Source organism: Capra hircus, chromosome 17 (genome assembly GCF_001704415.2).
Source record: "Capra hircus breed San Clemente chromosome 17, ASM170441v1, whole genome shotgun sequence".
In the NCBI taxonomy this organism is placed as follows: domain Eukaryota; kingdom Metazoa; phylum Chordata; class Mammalia; order Artiodactyla; family Bovidae; genus Capra; species Capra hircus.
The window spans coordinates 57,471,239-57,491,372 of NC_030824.1; the positions used below are offsets into that span (position 1 = coordinate 57,471,239).

Below are 20,134 nucleotides of genomic sequence, written 5' to 3' on the forward strand. Positions count from 1 at the left end.
CTGGGATTCTCCAAGCAAGAACACTGGAGTGGGTTGCCATTTCCTTCTCCAGTGCGTGAAAGTGCAAAGTGAAAGTGAAGTCACTCAGTCGTGTCCGACCCTTAGCAACCCCATGGACTGCAGCCTACCAGGCTCCTCCTCTTCCTCCTCCAGGCAGAGTACTGGAGTGGGGTGCCATTGCCTTCTCCGCTTACTATCATAGCTTCACTTAATATAAGATGACCCAGTGGCATTTGGAAGGAGTTGAGTTGCATGTTAACTTTTTTACTTGAAAAAGATTATAAATGGTAAAGGAATTCAGATTGACTGTTTGCTACAGTGAATCATAAAGAAACGACCACTAACTAGAGGGCCTTCCCTGTCACTCCAGTGGTCAGGACCCCATACTTCCAGTGCGGGAGATGTGGGTTCAATCCCTGCTTGGGGAACTAAGATCCCATATGCCACTCGGCAGCAGCCAAAACAAAAGAAGTATGTAGAGTGAGAAATTTGGGATATACTTGAAAAATGCAAGGAAGTATAATACTGTATAGCATTTCTTTGATGAAGGCTTCATTCAGTCTGTGGTCTGTGACTCACACTAAGGGATATCTGGCCACATTTATTCATTTTCTTGTTAAGCTATTATTGCTATTTAATGTTTATTGAGTGTTCATTATGTGCAAGGTGAGTATTTCTCGAACTTTTTCTTTTTATAATCCCTCCTGCCCTTCATCTCCCCTCCATCAAAGTGCGAGTCTACAGTTCATTTCCTTTTTGGCATCTCAGCAGATCTTAAAATCTGGGCGACAGGGAATACTTAAGGTGGGTTCAGGATGTGGAGGAAACTGTCACATTCCATTCCTGGAGCTCAGAATGCACAGACACCACCACAAAGCAGCACTTTGAAGTCAGAGCAGCCTGAGTCACCACAGTCCCACCGGACCCTTCACGCACCCCTCCCGGGGAGTCCCGGCCCTCAGCGTAAAAACACACGGCAGAGTGCTTTATAGACCGTACATGTGGCAGAGTGCTTTATAGACCGTACATGTGGCAGAGTGCCTGTGCTGTGGAGGCTTACATCCTCCGGCGGTAGAGGGCTGAACAATTTGCCTCCCTCCAAAAGCATTTCAAGCAGAGGAGGATTTAATAAAGCAGAAAGGAAACTAAAATCCAAAATTATTGGCTACAGAGCAAAGCTGACTTTTATTAAGCACCTTGGTGCAGAGCAGCAGGCCAAGAATCTTGTGCTTGTCCTCTTACTGATAACTGTCAGCCAGCACTTTCAGGTAGCTGGCATCAGGTGCCTCCTCTCCTCTTTCTAAAAGACATTTTAATTCTTAGGTTAGTTTGAAGTTCACAGCAAAATTCAACAGAAAGCACAGAGATGTTCCCATATAACCCCTACACGAGCATTGCCACCCCCACTATCAACGTGCCCCAGCCAAGTGCTCATTTGTTACAATTGAGAAACCTACACTGACATATCCTTACCACGCAAAGACCATAGTTTACATTAGGGTAAAGAATCAGAATTAAATTAAAGAAAGTAGGGAAAATCACTAGACCATTCAGGTATGACCTAAATCAAATCCCTTATGACTACACAGTAGAAGTGAGAAACAGAGTTAAGGGACTAGATCTGATAGACAGAGTGCCTGATGAACTCTGGATGGAGGTTTGTGACATTGTACGGGAGACAGGATTCAAGACTATCCCCATAGAAAAGAAATGCAAAAAAGCAAAATGGCTGTCTGAGGAGGCCTTACAAATAGCTGTAAAAGAAGAGAAGCAAAAAGCAAAGGAGAAAAGGAAAGATATAAGCATCTGAATGCAGAGTTCCAAAGAATAGCAAGGAAAGATAAGAAAGCCTTCCTCAGCGATCAATGCAAAGAAATAGAGGAAAACAACAGAATAGGAAAGACTAGAGATCTCTTCAAGAAAATTAGAGATACCAAGGGAATATTTTGTGCAAAGATGGGCTTGATAAAGGAAAGAAATGGTCTGGACCTAACAGAAGCAGAAGATGTTAAGAAGAGGTGGCAAGAATACACAGAAGAACTGTACAAAAAAGATCTTCACAACCAATATAATCACAATGGTGGGACCACTCACCTCGAGCCAGACATCCTAGAATGTGAAGTCAAGTGGGCCTTAGAAAGCATCACTACGAACAAAGCTAGTGGAGGTGATGGAATACAAGTTGAGCTATTTCAAATCCTCAAAGATGATGCTGTGAAAGTGCTGCACTCAATATGCCAGCAAATTTGGAAAACTCAGCAGTGGCCACAGGACTGGAAAAGGCCAGTTTTCATTCCTATCCCAAAGAAAGGCAATGCCAAAGAATGCTCAAACTACCGCACAGTTACACTCATCTCACATGCTAGTAAAGTAATGCTCAAAATTCTCCAAGCCAGGCTTCAGCAATACGTGAACCATGAACTTCCAGATGTTCAAGTCGGTTTTAGAAAAGGCAGAGGAACCAGAGATCAAATTGCCAACATCCGCTAGATCATGGACAAAGCAAGAGAGTTCCAGAAAAACATTTATTTCTGCTTTATTGACTATGCCAAAGCCTTTGACTGTGTGGATCACAATACACTGTGGAAAATTCTGAAAGAGATGGGAATCCCAGACCACCTGACCTGCCTCTTGAGAAACCTATATGCAGGTCAGGAAGCCACAGTTAGAACTGGACATGGAACAACAGACTGGTTCCAAATAGGAAAAGGAGTACCTCAAGGCTGTATATTGTCACCCTGCTTATTTAACTTCTATGCAGAGTACATCATGAGAAACACTGGGCTGGAAGAAATACAAGCTGGAATCAAGATTGCAGGGAGAAATCTCAATAACGTCAGATATGCAGATGACACCACCCTTATGGCAGAAAGTGAAGAGGAACTAAAAAGCCTCTTGATGAAAATGAAAGAGAGTGAAAAAGTTGGCTTAAAGCTCAACATTCAGAAAATGAAGATCATGGCATCCAGTCCCATCCCTTCATGGGAAATAGATGGGGAAAGAGTGGAAACAGTGTCAGACTTTATTTTTCTGGGCTCCAAAATCACTGCAGATGGTGATTGCAGCCATGAAATTAAAAGACGCTTACTCCTTGGAAGAAAAGTTATGACCAACCTAGATAGCATGTTGAAAAGCAGAAACATTACTTTGCCAACAAAGGTCCATCTAGTCAAGGCTATGGTTTTTCCAGTGGTCATATATGGATGTGAGAGTTGGACTATGAAGAAAGCTGAACGCCAAAGAATTGATGCTTTTGAACTGTGGTGTTGGAGAAGACTCTTGAGAGTCCCTTGGACTGCAAGGAGATCCAACCAGTCCATTCTAAAGGAGATAAGCCCTGCGTGTTCTTTGGAAGGAATGATGCTAAAGCTGAAACTCCAGTACTTTGGCTACCTCATGCAAAGAGTTGACTCATTGGAAAAGACTCTAATGCTAGGAAGGACTGGGGGCAGGAGGAGAAGGGGACGACAGAGGATGAGATGGCATCACTGACTCGGTGGACGTGAGTCTGAGTGAACTCCATGAGTTGGTGATGGACAGGGAGGCCTGGCGTGCTGCGATTCATGGGGTCGCAAAGAGTCGGACATGACTGAGCGACTTCACTGAACTGAAAGAATCTGTCTGCAATGCAGGAGACCCAGATTCAATCCCTGGGTCAGGAAGATCCCCTGGGGATGGGAATGGCAACCCACTCTAGTATTCTTGCCTGAAGAATTCCAGGGACAGAGGAGCCTGGTGGGCTAGAGTCCATGGGGTCGCAAAGAGTCAGACACAACTAAGTGGCCAACACTTTCACTTCACTTAGTGTTGTGTACATCCTATGGGTTGGATACATATTTATTGACATGAGTATAGTATCATATGGGCTTCTTAGGTGGCTCAGTGGTAAAGATCCACCTACAATGCAGGAAACGTGGGTTAAATCACTAGGTCAGAAAGATCCCCTGGTGAAGGAAATGGCAACCCACTCCAGTATTCTTGCCTAGAGAATTCTATTGACACAGGAGCCTGGCAGGCTACAGTCCATGGAGTCACAAAGAATCGGACACAACTTAGCAACTAAATAACAACAATAGTATCATATAGAGAAGTTTCACTGTCTGGGCTCTTTTTACATAAGAAACCAAAAAGGTTGGAGAAGATTCTTGAGAGTCCCTTGGACTGCAAGGAGATCCAACCAGTCCATCCTAAAGATAATCAGTCCCGAATATTTATTGAAAGGACTGATGTTGAAGATGAAACTCCAATGCTTTGCCTACCTCATGTGAAGAACTGACTCATTTGAAAAGACCCTGATGCTGGGAAAGATTGAGGGCAAGAGGAGAAGAGGGCAAGAGGAGAAGAGGACAACAGAGGATGAGATGGTTGGATGGCATCACTGACATGATGGACATGAGTTTGAGTAAACTCCGAAAGTTGGTGATGGACAGGGAGGCCTGGAATGCTGCAGTCCATGGGGTCACAAAGAGTGGGACATGACTGAGAGACTAAACTGAACTGAAAAAATGTTAAAAGGGCCAAGTGGACCTTAGTGAATTTGGTACTCAGCCAGAGCTAGACCTCATGGCCTCCAGATTTGGGAGACCTCACTTTTCCTCCAGATTTCCTCTTTCTTGTTAGAAACAGGTCAAACTATTTTCCTGGTCAGAGTTTCTCCATCTTCAAAAAAAAAGCAATACAGGAAAAATTTTCACCCTATATGGACTTAGTTCCACCTTAAGTCACAGCAGGTCTGTATCACAATCCCTGCCAAACACTGTATTCTGGGAATCATTGAATTAATGAGGACAAGACTGGGACTATGGTTACACAACAGCTACCCACCTTTGGCAGATCAGGCTTCAATCCAATTCAGTCACTCAGTCGTGTCTGACCCTTTGCAACCCCATGAACCGCAGCACTCCAGGCCTCCCTGTCCAGCACCAACTCCCGGAGTTCACCCAAACCCATGTCCATTGAGTCAGTGATGGCATCCAACCATCTCATCCTCTGTCATCCCCTTCTCTTCCCGCCCTCAATCTGTCCCAGCATCAGGGTCTTTTCAAATGAGTCAGCTCTTCACATCAGGTTGCCAAAGTACTGGAGTTTCATCTTCAACGTCAGTCCTTCCAGTGAACATCCAGGACTGATCTCCTTCAAAATGGACTGGTTGGATCTCCTTGCAGTCCAAGGGACTCTCAAGAGTCTTCTCCAACACCGCAGTTCAAAAGCATCAATTCTGCGGCGCTCAGCTTTCTTCACAGTTCAACTCTCACATCCATACATGACCACTGGAAAAACCATAGCCTTGACTAGATGGACCTTTGTTGGCAAAGTAATGTCTCTGCTTTTGAATATGCTATCTAGGTTGGTCATAACTTTTCTTCCAAGGAGTAAGCATCTGTTAATTTCATGGTTGCAGTCACCATCTGCAGTGATTTTGGAGCCCAGAAAAATAAAGCCTGACACTGTGTCCACTGTTTCCCCATCTATTTCCCATGAAGTGGTGGGACCGGATGCCATGATGTTCATTTTCTGAAAGTTGAGCTTTAAGCCAACTTTTTCACAATCTTTCATATCTGGCACCAAATGTCAGTAATGCCAAGCTTAAGAAATCTGAAAATAGTGCAGGACTGTTTTCCAAAGTTTTGAAAATTTCAAAAATATTATTCAATTTCATTCTTCCCTCAACCCACACTCCCCATACCTGATCACTCATTGGCTGAAACATTCAACAAATATTGAGCCCTCCTTATATTCTCGGATTTGAACTAAGGAACAGAAATAACAGTGATAAAGAGGTTGAAAATAGTTCCTTTCCTCATAGAGTTTACAGTCAGTGGCTTAAGTCACAGAAATATTCTGGCCACAGATTGGGGGTGAACATGAAATCAGAGTCTACGTGAAGGACGTTAGTGGTTGTGGAGGGCAGCTTTATTTTATTCCTTAAACTGGAGTCCATGCTCCCCTTTGTTAGGGCAGCCCACACTTTAGAATGTACTGATTCTATCTAAGAAACACAAAGGATTTCTTTTGTTGTCCAGTGGTTAAGACTTCCTTTCAATGCAGTGGGTACAAGTTCAATCCCTGGTCAGGGAGCTAAGATTCCCAAATGCCTCATAGCTTAAAAGCAAGAAAATAAAACAGTAGCAGTATTATAACAAATTCAATAAAGGCATTTAAATAATGGTCCACACTTTTTAAAAATCTTTAAAAAAAGAAACACAAAATTAATACTATAACTAATACATACCTTCCTTGTCTTACAGTAGTGTTAAATCCCAGTGAAACCATTGTAAGTTGAAAATACCATAAGTGGAAAAGGCACCTAATGGTCCTCACCTACTGAACATCATAGCTTAGTCTAGCGCACTTTGAACATGCTCACAATACTTACATTAGGATACAGCTAGGCAAAATCTATTAACACAGAGCCTGTTTAATTGAATGTGTGTCTGTGTTAGTCGCTCGGTAGTATCTGACTCTTTGTGATCCCACGGACTGTAGCCTGCCAGGCTCCTCTGTCAGTGGGATTTCCCAGGCAAGAATACTGGAGTGGGTAGCCATTCCCTTCTCTAGGGGATCTTCCCGACCCAGGGATCCAACCTGGGTCTCCTTGATTGCAGGCCAATTCTTTACCGTCTGAGCCACCAGGGAGGCCATTTACTTGAATGTCTCATGTTTTCATGAGATATTTATCAAATATTTTAATATTTATCAAATATTATACTGAAAGTAGAAAGCAGAATGGTTTTAGGGATACAGAGTGGTTGTCTATGCGTCGTTGATTCCTCTAGTGATGGCATGGGCTGCTGGGAACTGTAGTTGCCTCTGCACAGCATCACAAGAGAGTATGTACCATATGTCATTAGTCTGGGAGAAGGTCAAAACTCAAAGTACAGTTTCTACTGCCCGTGAAATACTGCCACAGCATCATAATTCTGGGTCATCACAACTCAGGGACCACGTATCCTGTAGCATGTTGAAGATGTGAGTTGATGGCACCACTGTCCTTACTCTTGTACGTTACCGAGGTATCATATCCATGCTTTCCCTTAACAACAGACTAACACATGTTTTAAGTCAGCATGCACGTTCATAGTGGAGGGAGGTACCAAAAGAAATTAAGAAATACACTCCAGAGCTCATTAAACTTCAACAGAGTAAACAAACAGGATGTTTCCTTCGGCGGTTTCTAGAGATTCCTCCCTAGCATCCTTGCCAGCCCACAAAGGGTTCCTGTGTCAGGAGTCTCTCAATTTGGAACATACCCTGGTAGGAATTCATGAGCGTCCCCACTTTTGTCACAGATGCGCTGTGGATCGACACCCCACTGATATAAACATCAATTTAACAATACTTTGTTCAGACTCCAATGGAAAGAACAGCTCATCGGCCAGAATCCTACAGATCATAAAGGGGAAAGATTATGGTAAGTAGAGCATAATTTGTTGATTTGGGCTTTCATTCGGGCTTTGTTTTATTTTAGTGTATTAATTGAAGAGAAAAAGATTTCTATAAAATGAGCATTTAGGAAAGCATCAGAACACTGGCCTAACAGTGGTAACAGAATCAGTTGCTGGCTTCTTAAAGGTCCAATGATTCTTACAAGCCCTAGGGGCTCCATTTGGGTAATTACCCTCCCCGTGGATTGAATGCTGCTCTGTAGGTCCAAAAATTTAATGGGCCTTCAAAACTTAGCAGTTTATATTTTGCTCATCTGAGAATCAAGATGAATACCTTCTATTTATTTAATATATAAGAGAGAACTTGTCTTAACATCTTATATACAGAGGAAAAAAATAAGTGTTAAGAGTAAGAAATTTCCCAATACCCAACATACTAGTCTTAGCAATTAGGAAAATTATGTGTTTCAAATAAGAATATATTTTTTAAAGGTGTTTATTTTAGAGAAAACAAAGTAATAGACTTATAAAAACATGTTATTTACCCAAGTCATGAAGATGGAATGTTTAGATCTTATTTCTAATGACATGATTATTAGAGTGTTTGAGATACATATTAAAATATAAAGTTAATATTTTCCCACATTTTTGTATTTACTCATTTTGGAGGAAATGGTATATCAAATATGATTATGATTCAGGGAACATAGTAGATGAAGATTATTGAATTGATTGCTTCTTCTATTCATTCAATACAGATATTTATTTAGTACCAGGAATGAAGCAGCTGTGCTGGTTCATGTAGTATTCTGTTATTTTACTTTACTTTTTTTTTCAGGTATTCGTGTATGTGTGTGTACATCTTATAAAAGCCAAACCAAAGAATAATGTGGTTAGAAAAAAAAAAATCTAATGAGTCACTAGCCTGTGGGAATTTTAGCTATATTTGTAGATTAAATTCTACAGTCACATTAATTTGGGTTCAGCTGAAACTGATTACAATATGGATGGCCCTACATTTATATATTGAAAACACAGCTGTAGAATTCTTTTACTATTTATATATATCAAATTTTATTTGTCAATTATACCTCAATAAATCAGAAAAAAGAAAAAAAAGAAAAAAAAAAACAAATAACCACATCCACAGCATTTACTCCATGCCAGGGCCCGTAACTAGTACTTGAAAAACTTCGCTCATTTCATTTACAGAGGAATCCTAGAAGTTACACTGCACAGATGAGAAAACTGAGCACAGAAATGTTACTTGTCACACCACGTAAAGTGACAGGGTCTGGATTTGAACCCGGGTAGCCTGATTCCAGAGTTCATGACCTTAGACATTCAGTTATGCTGCCTCTCAGTACCCTGGGAGAGGAGTAAATTAAATTCATTTAAAACTTGCTTGTTCTACTTTTTATAGTATCGTATTCACCATCATCAGGCACCCTTGGTGGCCCAGCGGTCAAGAGTCAGCCTGCAGTGCAGGAGACGCAAGAGACTTGGCATCGATCCCTGGGTCGGGAAGATCCCCTAAGAAGGAAATGGCAACCCACTCCGGGATTCTTGCCAGGAGAATCCCATGGACAGAGGAGCCTGGAGGGCTACGGTCTATGGAGCTGCGAAGAGTTGGGCATGACTGAGTGTCTGAGCACACATTCACCTATTCACCATAATCACGTGGGAAGCGGGAAGAACTTTAGAACTTTTGTCTTTCCACAAAAGCTTTTGCCTAAAAGACTTCCTGTTGATAGTGACTTATTTAAGTATGTAATAAGTAATTTTCAGATTAATTTCCAGCTAGCTTTGTATCTTTTTCATCGTAATTGGCATCTTTATATTTGAGAATATAATGACATGCATGATTCACGTGTAATTCTGAAGGAATGACTGAAATAGACTTTGTTAACCACATGATCCTATAAACAGAACTCTCAAAACATTTTAAATGAAAATATTACTTGACTAAGTGACAGTGTTTTAAAATGTGCAACAAATGTGGTTTTGAAGACCTTTTATGTACCATGCCTTTATTTTCATTAAAGTGTAAACTTTTAAACATTTTATAGAATTTGACAGAGGTTTCACTCAGTTTAGGAGGTATATGCAGAAGTATTTCTAAAAAAAATTCAATATTAAAAAAATTAAGTAGTATTTAAGTACTTTAGTTCTAAAGTCCACGATTTCCAAAATGTTCAGAGAGATTGTCATTGAAAATTTGGTATGTCTTGGAAGTTATAATAACAATAAGCATTTGCAGAGCATTTTTGTTTCATTCTGCTATGCATGGAAGCCCTGTACATTTTATAATATTTAAGCAAAAGGGTTAATTATTTCCACTAAAGATCTATAGAAAGAATCCATCTTATGCATCACGGAACACATTTCAGAGTTAAAGTAAATTACCATAGTGACTGTGGCATGGCCTACGTTGTATGTGCATGAGTGCAAAGGGGCTTCAGTCATGTCTGACTCTTTGTGACCCCATGAACTGTATGTAGCCCGCCAGGCTCCTCTGTCATTGGGATTCTCCAGGCAGGAATATTGGAGTGGGTTGCCATGCTCTCCGCCAAGGGATCTTCCTGATGCAGGGATTGAACCCTCATCTCTTACGTCTCCTGCATTGGCAGGGTGGTTACCACTAGCACCACCCTGGAAGCCCCCTGGCCTACATTAGTTTTCCTTTATAAAAATATGTTTCGTTTGATCTAATGTTATGTCTATTTATTTCCAGAAAGTGAGCCATCGCTTTTAGAATTCAAGCCATTCAGTAATGGTCCTTTGGTTGGTGGATTTGTTTACCGAGGCTGCCAGTCAGAAAGACTCTATGGAAGCTACGTGTTTGGAGATCGTAATGGGTAGGCTTCCTGACACCATGGTTTGATAGATCGAATGACATATCCATTGATTATTGGGCAAATCATCAGAAAATATTCAAATGCATGTCACCCTTTGGAGGTCAGGTGTGGGACACATAAAAACTATTGTTTATTAATTTTTTTTTTTCAATTCTACCAGTTAGTCTTTCTTTTCCTTTTTTCTTTTGGCTGTGTTAGGTCTTCCTTGCTGCACAAGGGCTCTCTCTAGTTGCCGTGAGTTGTGGCTACTCTCTTGTTACCGTGCACAGCCTTCTCGTTGTGGTAGCTTCTCTTGTTGCAGCTCAGGGGCTCTAGAGCGTGGACCTCAGTACTTGGAGCTCACAGACTTTGTTGCTCCGCAGCATGTGGAATCTCCCTGGACCAGGGATTGAACTCATGTCCTTTGCACTGGCAGGCAGATTCTTAACCACTGGACCACGAAGGAAGTCCTATTATTTACTTTTGGTTCTACCATGTATGGTGGGGAAATTAAAGAATTTCCTAAAAGATGGTTTTGAAACAGACTTGATCAAATTCATAAAATAATTTTTAAGAGCAGAGAAGTCTTCAGATGGACATTTCATATTATTTACGCTCTTCCCTTCATCCTTAACATAAATTTACATGATCATGAGTAAATTGAAGAAATGTAGTTTTACATGAGTTACATAAAAATTTTAAAAATTTATTGGAAGGAATTTTTAAAATTTAAAAATTATTGGAAAGAATTTTTTTTCTTTTTACCAAACTTTCAGGACTTGTGGCAACAGACCTTAATTTCTCTCTATTGATAGGAATACTACAAAATTAAATATTAGCCTAAAGCTTAGAGGTCACATTGTCGATAATTATAAGAAACTCTGTAATGAAGCCCAAAATAAGGATCTTGTTTCCCAAGTCACTGTCATTCAGGCATATGGCAGAGCTGATATGCTTGGTCACTAAAAGGAAATAGAAAAGTGGACTGACCTTGTGCTCCTCCCCTGTCCCTCTCTCTGATCAATAGCGCAGCATGATGTCTAGTCCTGGATAGGAAGCATCCTTGTCCAGATGAAGGGGAGGGTATTTCTCATACTCAGGTACTTTTAGTACCCACCCCCTCCAAACAAAATGTCACCTTTAAGTACTTCTTCCTCACATGGGACTTTCAGAGTATTCACACACATTTTGGGCTATATTATTTTTCCCTTTAGAAGCCAGGTCCACGGCACAGGAATTTTTTATTATAAGCTTTATTTTAAATATGTCATTGTGTCTTTTAGGCAAAAGCACATTTTCATCATAGGTTTCTGGTATGTTTTTCTTGTAGGAATTTCTTAACCCTCCAGCAAAGTCCTGTGAGCAAGCAATGGCAAGAAAAGCCACTCTGTCTTGGCAACGGTGGTTCCTGTAGAGGCTACTTTTCAGGTCACATTTTGGGATTTGGAGAAGATGAATTAGGTACTGTACAAACTATTTCTGTTAAGTTCCATTCTCGGTCTTTGCCCAAGAGGCTCTGTTCTACTCTGAAAAACAAGCAAAATAATCTCAACCTCCATTTGTTGGAAATGTAACCTCCAGCAAAGATGACCAGTTCAGTATTCGCTTACAATAAACTTTCTCTGGGGGTCTTTAAGTCTTATTTCTACGCCAGAAACATGAAAGAAACAAAGCAGGAAGATGGGAGTTGGAAACAAAAGAGAATTTTTGAATCTTAGAGAGAAAATTTCAAATGGCTACTGATATCTTTGAGTCAGTTGAGTCATTTGTTTATATTCTCTATCTGAAAACCTTTCCACTTATCCATGTCTCTTGAAATAAATTTAAAATATGTTGCAGTCTGAATCTCACTTCATTTCCTAATTTTTTACTTTTTTGCCCATCAGGGCATGAAATTTGTTGGAAATAATCTGAGTTTATAGATTTGCTTTCCAACAGAATGAAAATTATCTTCTCCTTGATAATCTCCAGTATAACATGCAATTTATTTGTTGATAAATTATCAATACGTATGCAGTTTAAAAAGCAAAACTAGGTTGATAATTGGAATACCAAAGAGTGAAATGAATTGAACTGAATTGAATTGAAAAGAGTGAATTGAATTACCAAAGAGTGAAATGCTACCAGTTTTAAATTTCGGAGATAAATGTAGCTATCATAATGATTCCTTAAAGAGCAATATTCAAACAAACTATGGCTACCATGCTCCTTTAGCCTTGGACATGAATTTCTAGGTATTAAAAAAGAGAAGTTGTGTTTTCATCTAAATCATAATTATTTACTGTAGATGTTCAGATTTGGTTTAACTCCACCAAATAGAGAATTCATCAGAAATAGCTCCATGCCATTCCCTTAGGTTGCCAAGGAACTCAAACTAGATTCCTGCAACACAAAACACAGATTTCAGAGCTGCAGGAATATAGGGATTCAAAGAAGGGTAGTCCAATCTGTCTTTTGCTTGTTTTAGCATTGCAAGCATCTTGCATTTAAGTTTGCTTTGAAATTCTTCTACCCCATTCAGATGAACCAGAAATATAGCCTTTCTCACTTCAATCTTCTGTAATATAATTTAAACATCATTGGCAAACTCTGATTTTAACGTGTGAATTAGGATCAAATTGTTTGTGACAGAGTTAGAGATAAGTATTTAGAATCATTTTGATGAATCATTTTGGTTGCCCCAGACCTTACTACCAATAACTCACCATCATTTATCCTACCATCACCCCACCATGGTTAAAATGTCCAAATATCTGTCTATACTTGATACAATGTTGGGAGGAGAACCAGAAATGAAGCATACACAGTTCTTACTGTCCAAAACCAAAAATATCGTGTATATTTCATAATTTAGAGTAAATGTACTTTCACTGTTTAATGTAAACTCTTTGGTTCTTAATTAAGAGCCATATAATAAATTGAGTTAGATTTTTTTAATGAGTTTTTTCTGGATGTGTGTGTGTGTGTATGTTTTTAACCATAAAATCAGAATGGGTTTAAGGATTAAATGTGGTAAACTGCATAAAGTAGTTGATGAAACAAATATGAATTTTTTTTTACTTACATTCCTTAGTTTTTTAATGCCATTTTTTCTGTTGTGTCATGTTTTTATTATAAGTCCCATAATATCCTTTCCAGAAGTGAGAAAGCAGTAGGGTGTGCTTAATACATAATAACAGAGTAAAACAGAGAAATATAGACTAAATCAAAGACTATTTCATGACTGAGAACCAAACACAAATTTTAAAGCCTCATAAAAATATAATCATAAAAACAACTTCTAATTCCCTATTCATATGATCAGGTCTATGTATTGGATTATATGGAAGGAATGGTCATAAATGAGAGTGGTTCTCTTCTAAGAGGAAAGAGTTGGCACAAAGTGTACTAGGAGCTGGGACAAGCGTACTTTTAAATAACACAATAAGGGGACTTCCCGAGTGGTCCAGTGGTTAAGACTTCTCCTTCCAGTGCAGAGGGTCCCCTCCCCGGTCAGGGAGCCAAGGTCCCACATGCCTCAAAGCCAAAAAAGCCAAAACATAAAACAGAAGCAATATTGTAACGAATTTAATAAAGACTTAAAAAATGGTCCAAGTCAAAAAGATCTATTAAAATAAATAAACAGTACAGTCAAGAAAGATGACATAAGCACAGATCAAAGGGGGGAAATGTACGTAGTGGTGGTCTACAGACAGACAGGACCTGGGACAGATGCTAAGACAGGAGCAGCCTAGGACAGCGGGGGCCTGAAACAGGATGCTGGGCCAGGAACTTGCCTCCCATTTCCAAAGTCAGGAGGCCAGTGAGGCTAGGAACATTGCAGATGGCATCAGAGCAATAAGGGGCACGTTGTCATAGACCTCTGTCAGGACTTAGCCTGGGCTTGGAGAGAGAGTAGAAGCCATTGGAGGGAAATCAGAAGTCATTGGAGGGTGTTGATACAGAAGAGGGGAATCCAATTTATACACTCTCGCCTGCCTTGTAAGGAATCTCTGTAGCTGGTATACTGAGAGTAAACCTAGAAGAATAAGAGTAAGCAGGGAGATCAGCTAGGATGCTGTGGCCATCATCAAGGTGAGAGATTACACTCTGCTCAAGCCAGAGCCATGGGGAGATGTGGGAAGAAGTGACCAGAGTCACTGAGGGTAGACTTGGGAAGCTTTCATGATCTTCAGGCCAGTGATCTTCTGAGGATGTATGACTATATATGTATGTACTGTGTGTGCTTAGTCACTTTAGTCACGTCCGACTCTTTTGCCACCCCATGGACTGTAGCCTTCCAGGCTCCTCTGTCTGTGGGATTCTCCAGGCAAAAATGCTGGAGTGGGTTGCCGTGCCCTCCTCCAGGGGATCTTTCCAACCCAGGGATTGAACCCGCATCTCCAGTGTCTCCTGCATTGGCAGGTGGATTCTTTACCACTGGCACCACCTGGGAAGCCCAATATACATATAGACATACACATGGGGCTTCCCAGGTGGTAAAGAATCAGTGATTTAAAAAAAAGTCCACCTGCCAAAGCAGAAGACATAGGAAACTTGAGTTTGATCCCTGGGTCAGGAAGATCCCCTGGAGGAGGAAATCGCAACCTGCTCTAGTATTCTTGCCGAGATAATCCCATTGTCAGAGGAGTCTAGTGGGCTACAGTCCATAGGGTCGCAAAGAGTCAGACACGATTTTAGCAACTGAGCATACACACACAGTCAATAGGAGGTAAAGCCTTACGATACTGTGAACTAACTTACTGTATTTCTCTCTCCATAGGTGAAGTTTACATTCTATCAAGTAGTAAAAGTATGACCCAGACTCACAATGGAAAACTCTACAAAATTATCGATCCCAAAAGGTGAGTTATTTTTTTAACATTCTGTTAAGTCAAGTAATATTTTCTAAGTTATTCCAGTACATTCAAATTAGTGATGGAATTGCTATTAGCACTCAAAGATGAACATTTCTGCCCTGTCCATCTGCTGAGTGCTCTCCTGAGAGCCCCTCAGCTCCAGGCTCTAAAACTTAGACTTCAATACCCTGACCTTCAAAAGCATTATTTAGATCATGTACATAGCGATAACATCCTTGTAGTCAGCAGAGAGCCACTGACTACAGGGTCGGCTGGCTACAGTCCTTGGGGTCGCAAAGAGTTGGACACAACTGAGCAACTGAGCATGCTAACACACAAGGAAAGTTTTTTTTTGGTAATTCAATATCAAAGCCTCATTTGACAGCTATCTGGAAGCTCACAGCTTCTTTGACCAAACAAATGAAAACTACAGAAGTATTTTGTTACTGACTTCAGCAAAAGGAAGATGTGAATGTTTCATCCTTTAGAAAATATAATTATCCCTCCCCTGCAACGCTCTACCCACCTAACCCAACTTCAGCACACACTCAACTTTCAAATTATCTTGGGTCATCACAAGTCAGTTGTTAATTTCATGGATAAAGTCAAAACTCTCAGAAGCCACTAAAATTACATACTGTCAAATAGATTTTAGGTGTAAGTTTAGAAACAATTATTGCAGGACTTCAGTATACCCACGTATATGACCACTGTGGAACCAGTTGTGGTCAGACTCTAGCTTCACAGTGCTATGAATTTTTAGTCCTTTTTTTTTTTCAAACTTTTTACTGAAGCATGTATTCAGAAAAGGCCCCAAATCATAAGCATACAGTATGACAGTTTTTCATAAGTGACACACACTGTAACAAGCACCCAGAAGAAGGGATGGAAGGATACAGGTGGCCTGAAGACCCCTCATTTCTGTTTCCAGTTACCTCCCCTGCCTAGAGGAATCATCCTGTGACCTCTAACAGCATAGATTAGCTTCTCCCATTTTTGAACTTCCCAGGTGGCACAATGGTAAGGAATCCACCTGCCAATGCATGTGACTCAGGTTTGATCTCACATAGGTGGGCATGATCCCCTGGAGGAGGAAATGGCAACCCACTCCAGTAATCTTGCCTAGGAAATCCTATGGACAGAGGAACCTGGTAGGTTACAATCCATGGTGTCTCACAGAGTTGGGTACGACTAACTGACCTAGCACATTTTTGAACTGTATATAAGTGGAATCGTATAAGATGTACTCGTTTCTGCTTTCTTTTGCCCAACATTATCTGTGAGATTTGTCTGTATTATTCTCAAGGATGCTTAAAACGCCACTATGTGTGTGATTTCTAATTCTTTCTATGCTAAGTTAACCTCACGAGCCCATGTGCAAATTGAAATCCCCAAATTTCAAGTCTCTTTTAGAAGAAAAACATTCCAATAATCCAAAAAGTTTACTAAAAGCATTCATTTAATTCCCCTTTACAAATATTTGTAGGTTATAAATTGTGTATGTTTTTCTGAAAAAATCACTGACTAACAAATGGAGATTCTTGTCCTTTTTCCACCCCAGAAAGCATTCATTATCTTTCGTAAGAAAAATATAGGTTGACGTTGGTGTTGCAGAACAAAAAGGGATAATCAATGCTAAATGGTCTGTGATGGAGGACATCGTATATACCCATCTGTCACACAGCGATGATGATAGCTTTCCTCCTCTATTTAACAGTATGCATTTTCTTTCACAATAAGAGAAGTACCCATCTACACGCTGTAAGGGTTCTTTTCCTCCTTGAGTGTCCTTCATGAGAAGCAAACTAACGAATGAAAAAAAAATCAGGAATCAGATGCCTTGGTGATTATTGAAGTTGGCGATATTAAGAACAAACATCAAACCAGTGTTAATTCATAAACTAGCAGCCTTCTAACGATTCAGAATGCAGTCTGGGGTTTCACTCGGATCTAATGCCATTCGTTTTGAAATAGCCATTGTTATTCCATTATGTTTGTCAAAGTTGATAGGCTTTTGCAAGCTTTCTGCTGTATTACTCATGCTAAAGGTTTCTCTCTTCCTATGGATTGTTTAGTCTGTTGGTGGTGAGTTGAGGTGAATGTTACACCTTCAGTCCATTATTAGTGTCTAATTACCAGGGTTGCCGTGAGGGGCCTTGGCTCTGCGATCTCGGGGCCTCCTCTCGTAGGGTGGTCTCAGAGTGACATACCTCAAAGGCCTGACTTTTCACTGTGGTGCCTGTTTCTGGTGAGTCCTGTCACGTGTGGGGCCAGGGTTAAGAGGTGTGTTTGGTTTTGAGGAGGTCGGGGGGCGATTAACAGAGTCCCAGAGACACCGTCCTTGTACACAGGCCTAGGCATACATTTCAAAATTAAACTGGCTGTAAGAAAACAAATGTTTTCATAAACATTTGTTGGGAGCCGCATGCTGTTTCGATTTGGATGCCAACGTTTATTATTATAGTAGCTCTCCCGACACGAGTGGAAGGTCTGTATAAGCAGACACTTTAGTATATGTGAATGGGGCTATTTTGGAAACACGAGCAAATTACTACCCTCACAGTGTTAATAGGATGTCTGCTTCAGGGCAGAACTGCTTTTCTAAAACACTTAAGGGAGAATTTGAAGAAAGAGCCTCATCAACCAAAAAATAATAATTAATAATAATAATCCACAGATATTTCTTGTTACAACAAATATCTCATTCCAATCAAAATCTTAGATTAACTGTATTCTTGTGGAGGAACCCCAGACTTGTTCAAATAATGTTTTTCAGAATAAATTTCAAGTATCAGTTGTCTCATGGCTCTAAAAGAGGAGAACTATAAATCATAGAAATCTTATATTCTGCATTGTGTCATAGACGTTCCATTCTTACACACCGTAAGATTTGTGTTTTCTCTCTTTTTTCCTGCACACACACACACACACACACACACACACACCCCAAAATGAAGCTAGTAGACACAGCAGTGGACGGAGAGGAGAAGGTGGGATGAGCTGAGAGAGTAGTACCGTGTGTAAAACAGAGAGCTCGTGGGAAGCTGCTGTGCAGCACAGGGAGCTCAGCTCACTGCTCTGCCATGATCTAGAAGGGTGGGAGGGGAAGGAGGCTCACCAGGGAGGGGATATGTGAATGCATACAGCTATTCACGTTTGTTGTACTGCAGAAGCCAACACAACATTGTAAAGCAACTTTCTTCCAGTTAGAAATAAGTTCTTAAAAAGAAGATGCGGGAATTTATAAATGATATGCCATATTCTTGGGTCATTTTGACAAGATCGGATGAGGTCCCAGCATTACCACCTCCATCTGTAAGGACAGTCTGGTCTCAGGCTATCTATTGTTTGAGTTCTTGGCCGCTCAGCGGTGTCCAACTCTCTGTGACCCCATGGACTGTAGGCCACTAGGCTTCTCTGTCCATGGAATTCTCCAGGCAAGAATACCGGAGTGGGTTGCCATTTTCTCCTCCAGGGGATCTTCTCGACCCAGGAATCAAACCCACATCTTCCACATCTCCTGAATTGCAGACAAATTCTTTACCCACTGAGCAAAGCTGGGAAGCCCCCAGCCTATATGTTACTTAACTATTGACATAAACGTAAAATCCTTTACAGTGGGCATCCTTCTCAGAAAGCATGGTTTGGTAGCCTATTATAAAAAACACAAATGCCATTGTAATCAAAGAAACTTCCATGAGAATACAACCAGCTTTCTCTACAGCTTAACTAGGACATAGGAGATTTTAAGGGAAAAGCAGAAAAGAGACAAATATTGCCTCCATCTTAGCTTGGGGATACCTTCAGAGGTAGAAAAATTAAGTCTCATGGCGGAATGAAGTTAGGATTGAATCAATGCCAATCTCCCAGTTTACTGGCCCACCTCACTAGGTCCCCTGAAGCCTCAAGTATTGGGTTCTGCGTGCCGTGGTCTGGGACTCCTTCAGCCAGCATGTCAGTGCTGAGCACGGGAACTGGGCCATCAAGTTAGTTTCATTTAGTAGTGCCCCCCAAGGCTGGTTAAGACAAGAAGGTGATCCTGGCAAGCCCAGTAGTCAGATGGTCTTGTCTCTGAATCTTGGAATGTGGATGCCACCACACTGCTCCTCTGCCTGTCTGTCAAGTGCAGGTGAGCATTCTGCTTCTGCCTCGCAGAGCGCTGTGAAGATAATATAATGGATTTAAAGCCTATGCTGTTCTTTAGTATCATTGATGCTCATTCCATGCACTCATGGATTATTTCAGGTGATTGATCTCACAACTTTTGAGGTTGTTTTAGTGCCAAAATTGGGGTCAAGACGTCCACAGAGTTTTAAAGAACTCTGTAACCCCATGGACCTTAGCCCACCAGGATCCTCTGTCCATGGGATTCTCCAGGCAAGCATCCTGGAGTGGGTTGCCATTCCCTTCTCCAGGGGATTTTCCTCACACAGGTATTGAACCCAGGTCTCCTGCATTATAGGCGTGTTCTTTACTGTCTGAGTCACCAGGGAAAGAACTCTGAGTCTAGTTTTCAGTTGTTCAGGTCATGTCTTAGAGGCTTGTTCTTCGTTAAATCTTTTCAGAATCACACAAGTGCTCCTGAGGAGCGGAAATGAAAGAATTCTAACAGAGTTATGAATTTACCAAGCTTCATTTTTCTAGAATGCAAATCTTTTCACACTATTGAAAAAGATTCTTTAATTTTTGTATCAGATGAACTGAAACTGAAGGCCCTTTTTTGACCTGGAAATATTTCCAGGGTTATTTCTCCAGGAATTTGTAAAACAACATCATTCTTAAACATACTGAGTTAATTACCATTTACCCAGTCTTTTTCTATTTTAACACCTTGCTTATCTATTATACCCACTCAAATCACACAGCCCATTCCCTTAAGAGGTCTATAAATTAACAATGCAAATTCCCAGCTTCAGAGGTTATTTTACAGAAACATCCTATCTCCAGACTTCTGTATGACCAATATCAAAAACTGCCCTCATGCCTAAACCAGGGTGTCTATGTATTTATGGTTTTGCTGTTCATATACCAGCTGCTAAAAGAAAAACTATGACTTTTAATCTCATCTTGAAAT

At 40.6% G+C, this 20,134-nt stretch overlaps 1 protein-coding gene across 1 annotated transcript in view; it reads left to right on the forward strand.

Moving 5' to 3' along the window:
• HHIP (hedgehog interacting protein) overlaps positions 1-20,134 on the forward strand; it is a 116,450-nt gene that overhangs the window by 71,213 nt on the left and 25,103 nt on the right. Inside the window, exons 8-11 of the mRNA XM_005691213.2 lie at positions 7,290-7,411; positions 10,120-10,243; positions 11,553-11,683; positions 14,985-15,066. Of these exons, the coding sequence (XP_005691270.2) occupies positions 7,290-7,411; positions 10,120-10,243; positions 11,553-11,683; positions 14,985-15,066 (459 nt within the window). The remainder of the gene's footprint in view (positions 1-7,289; positions 7,412-10,119; positions 10,244-11,552; positions 11,684-14,984; positions 15,067-20,134) is intronic.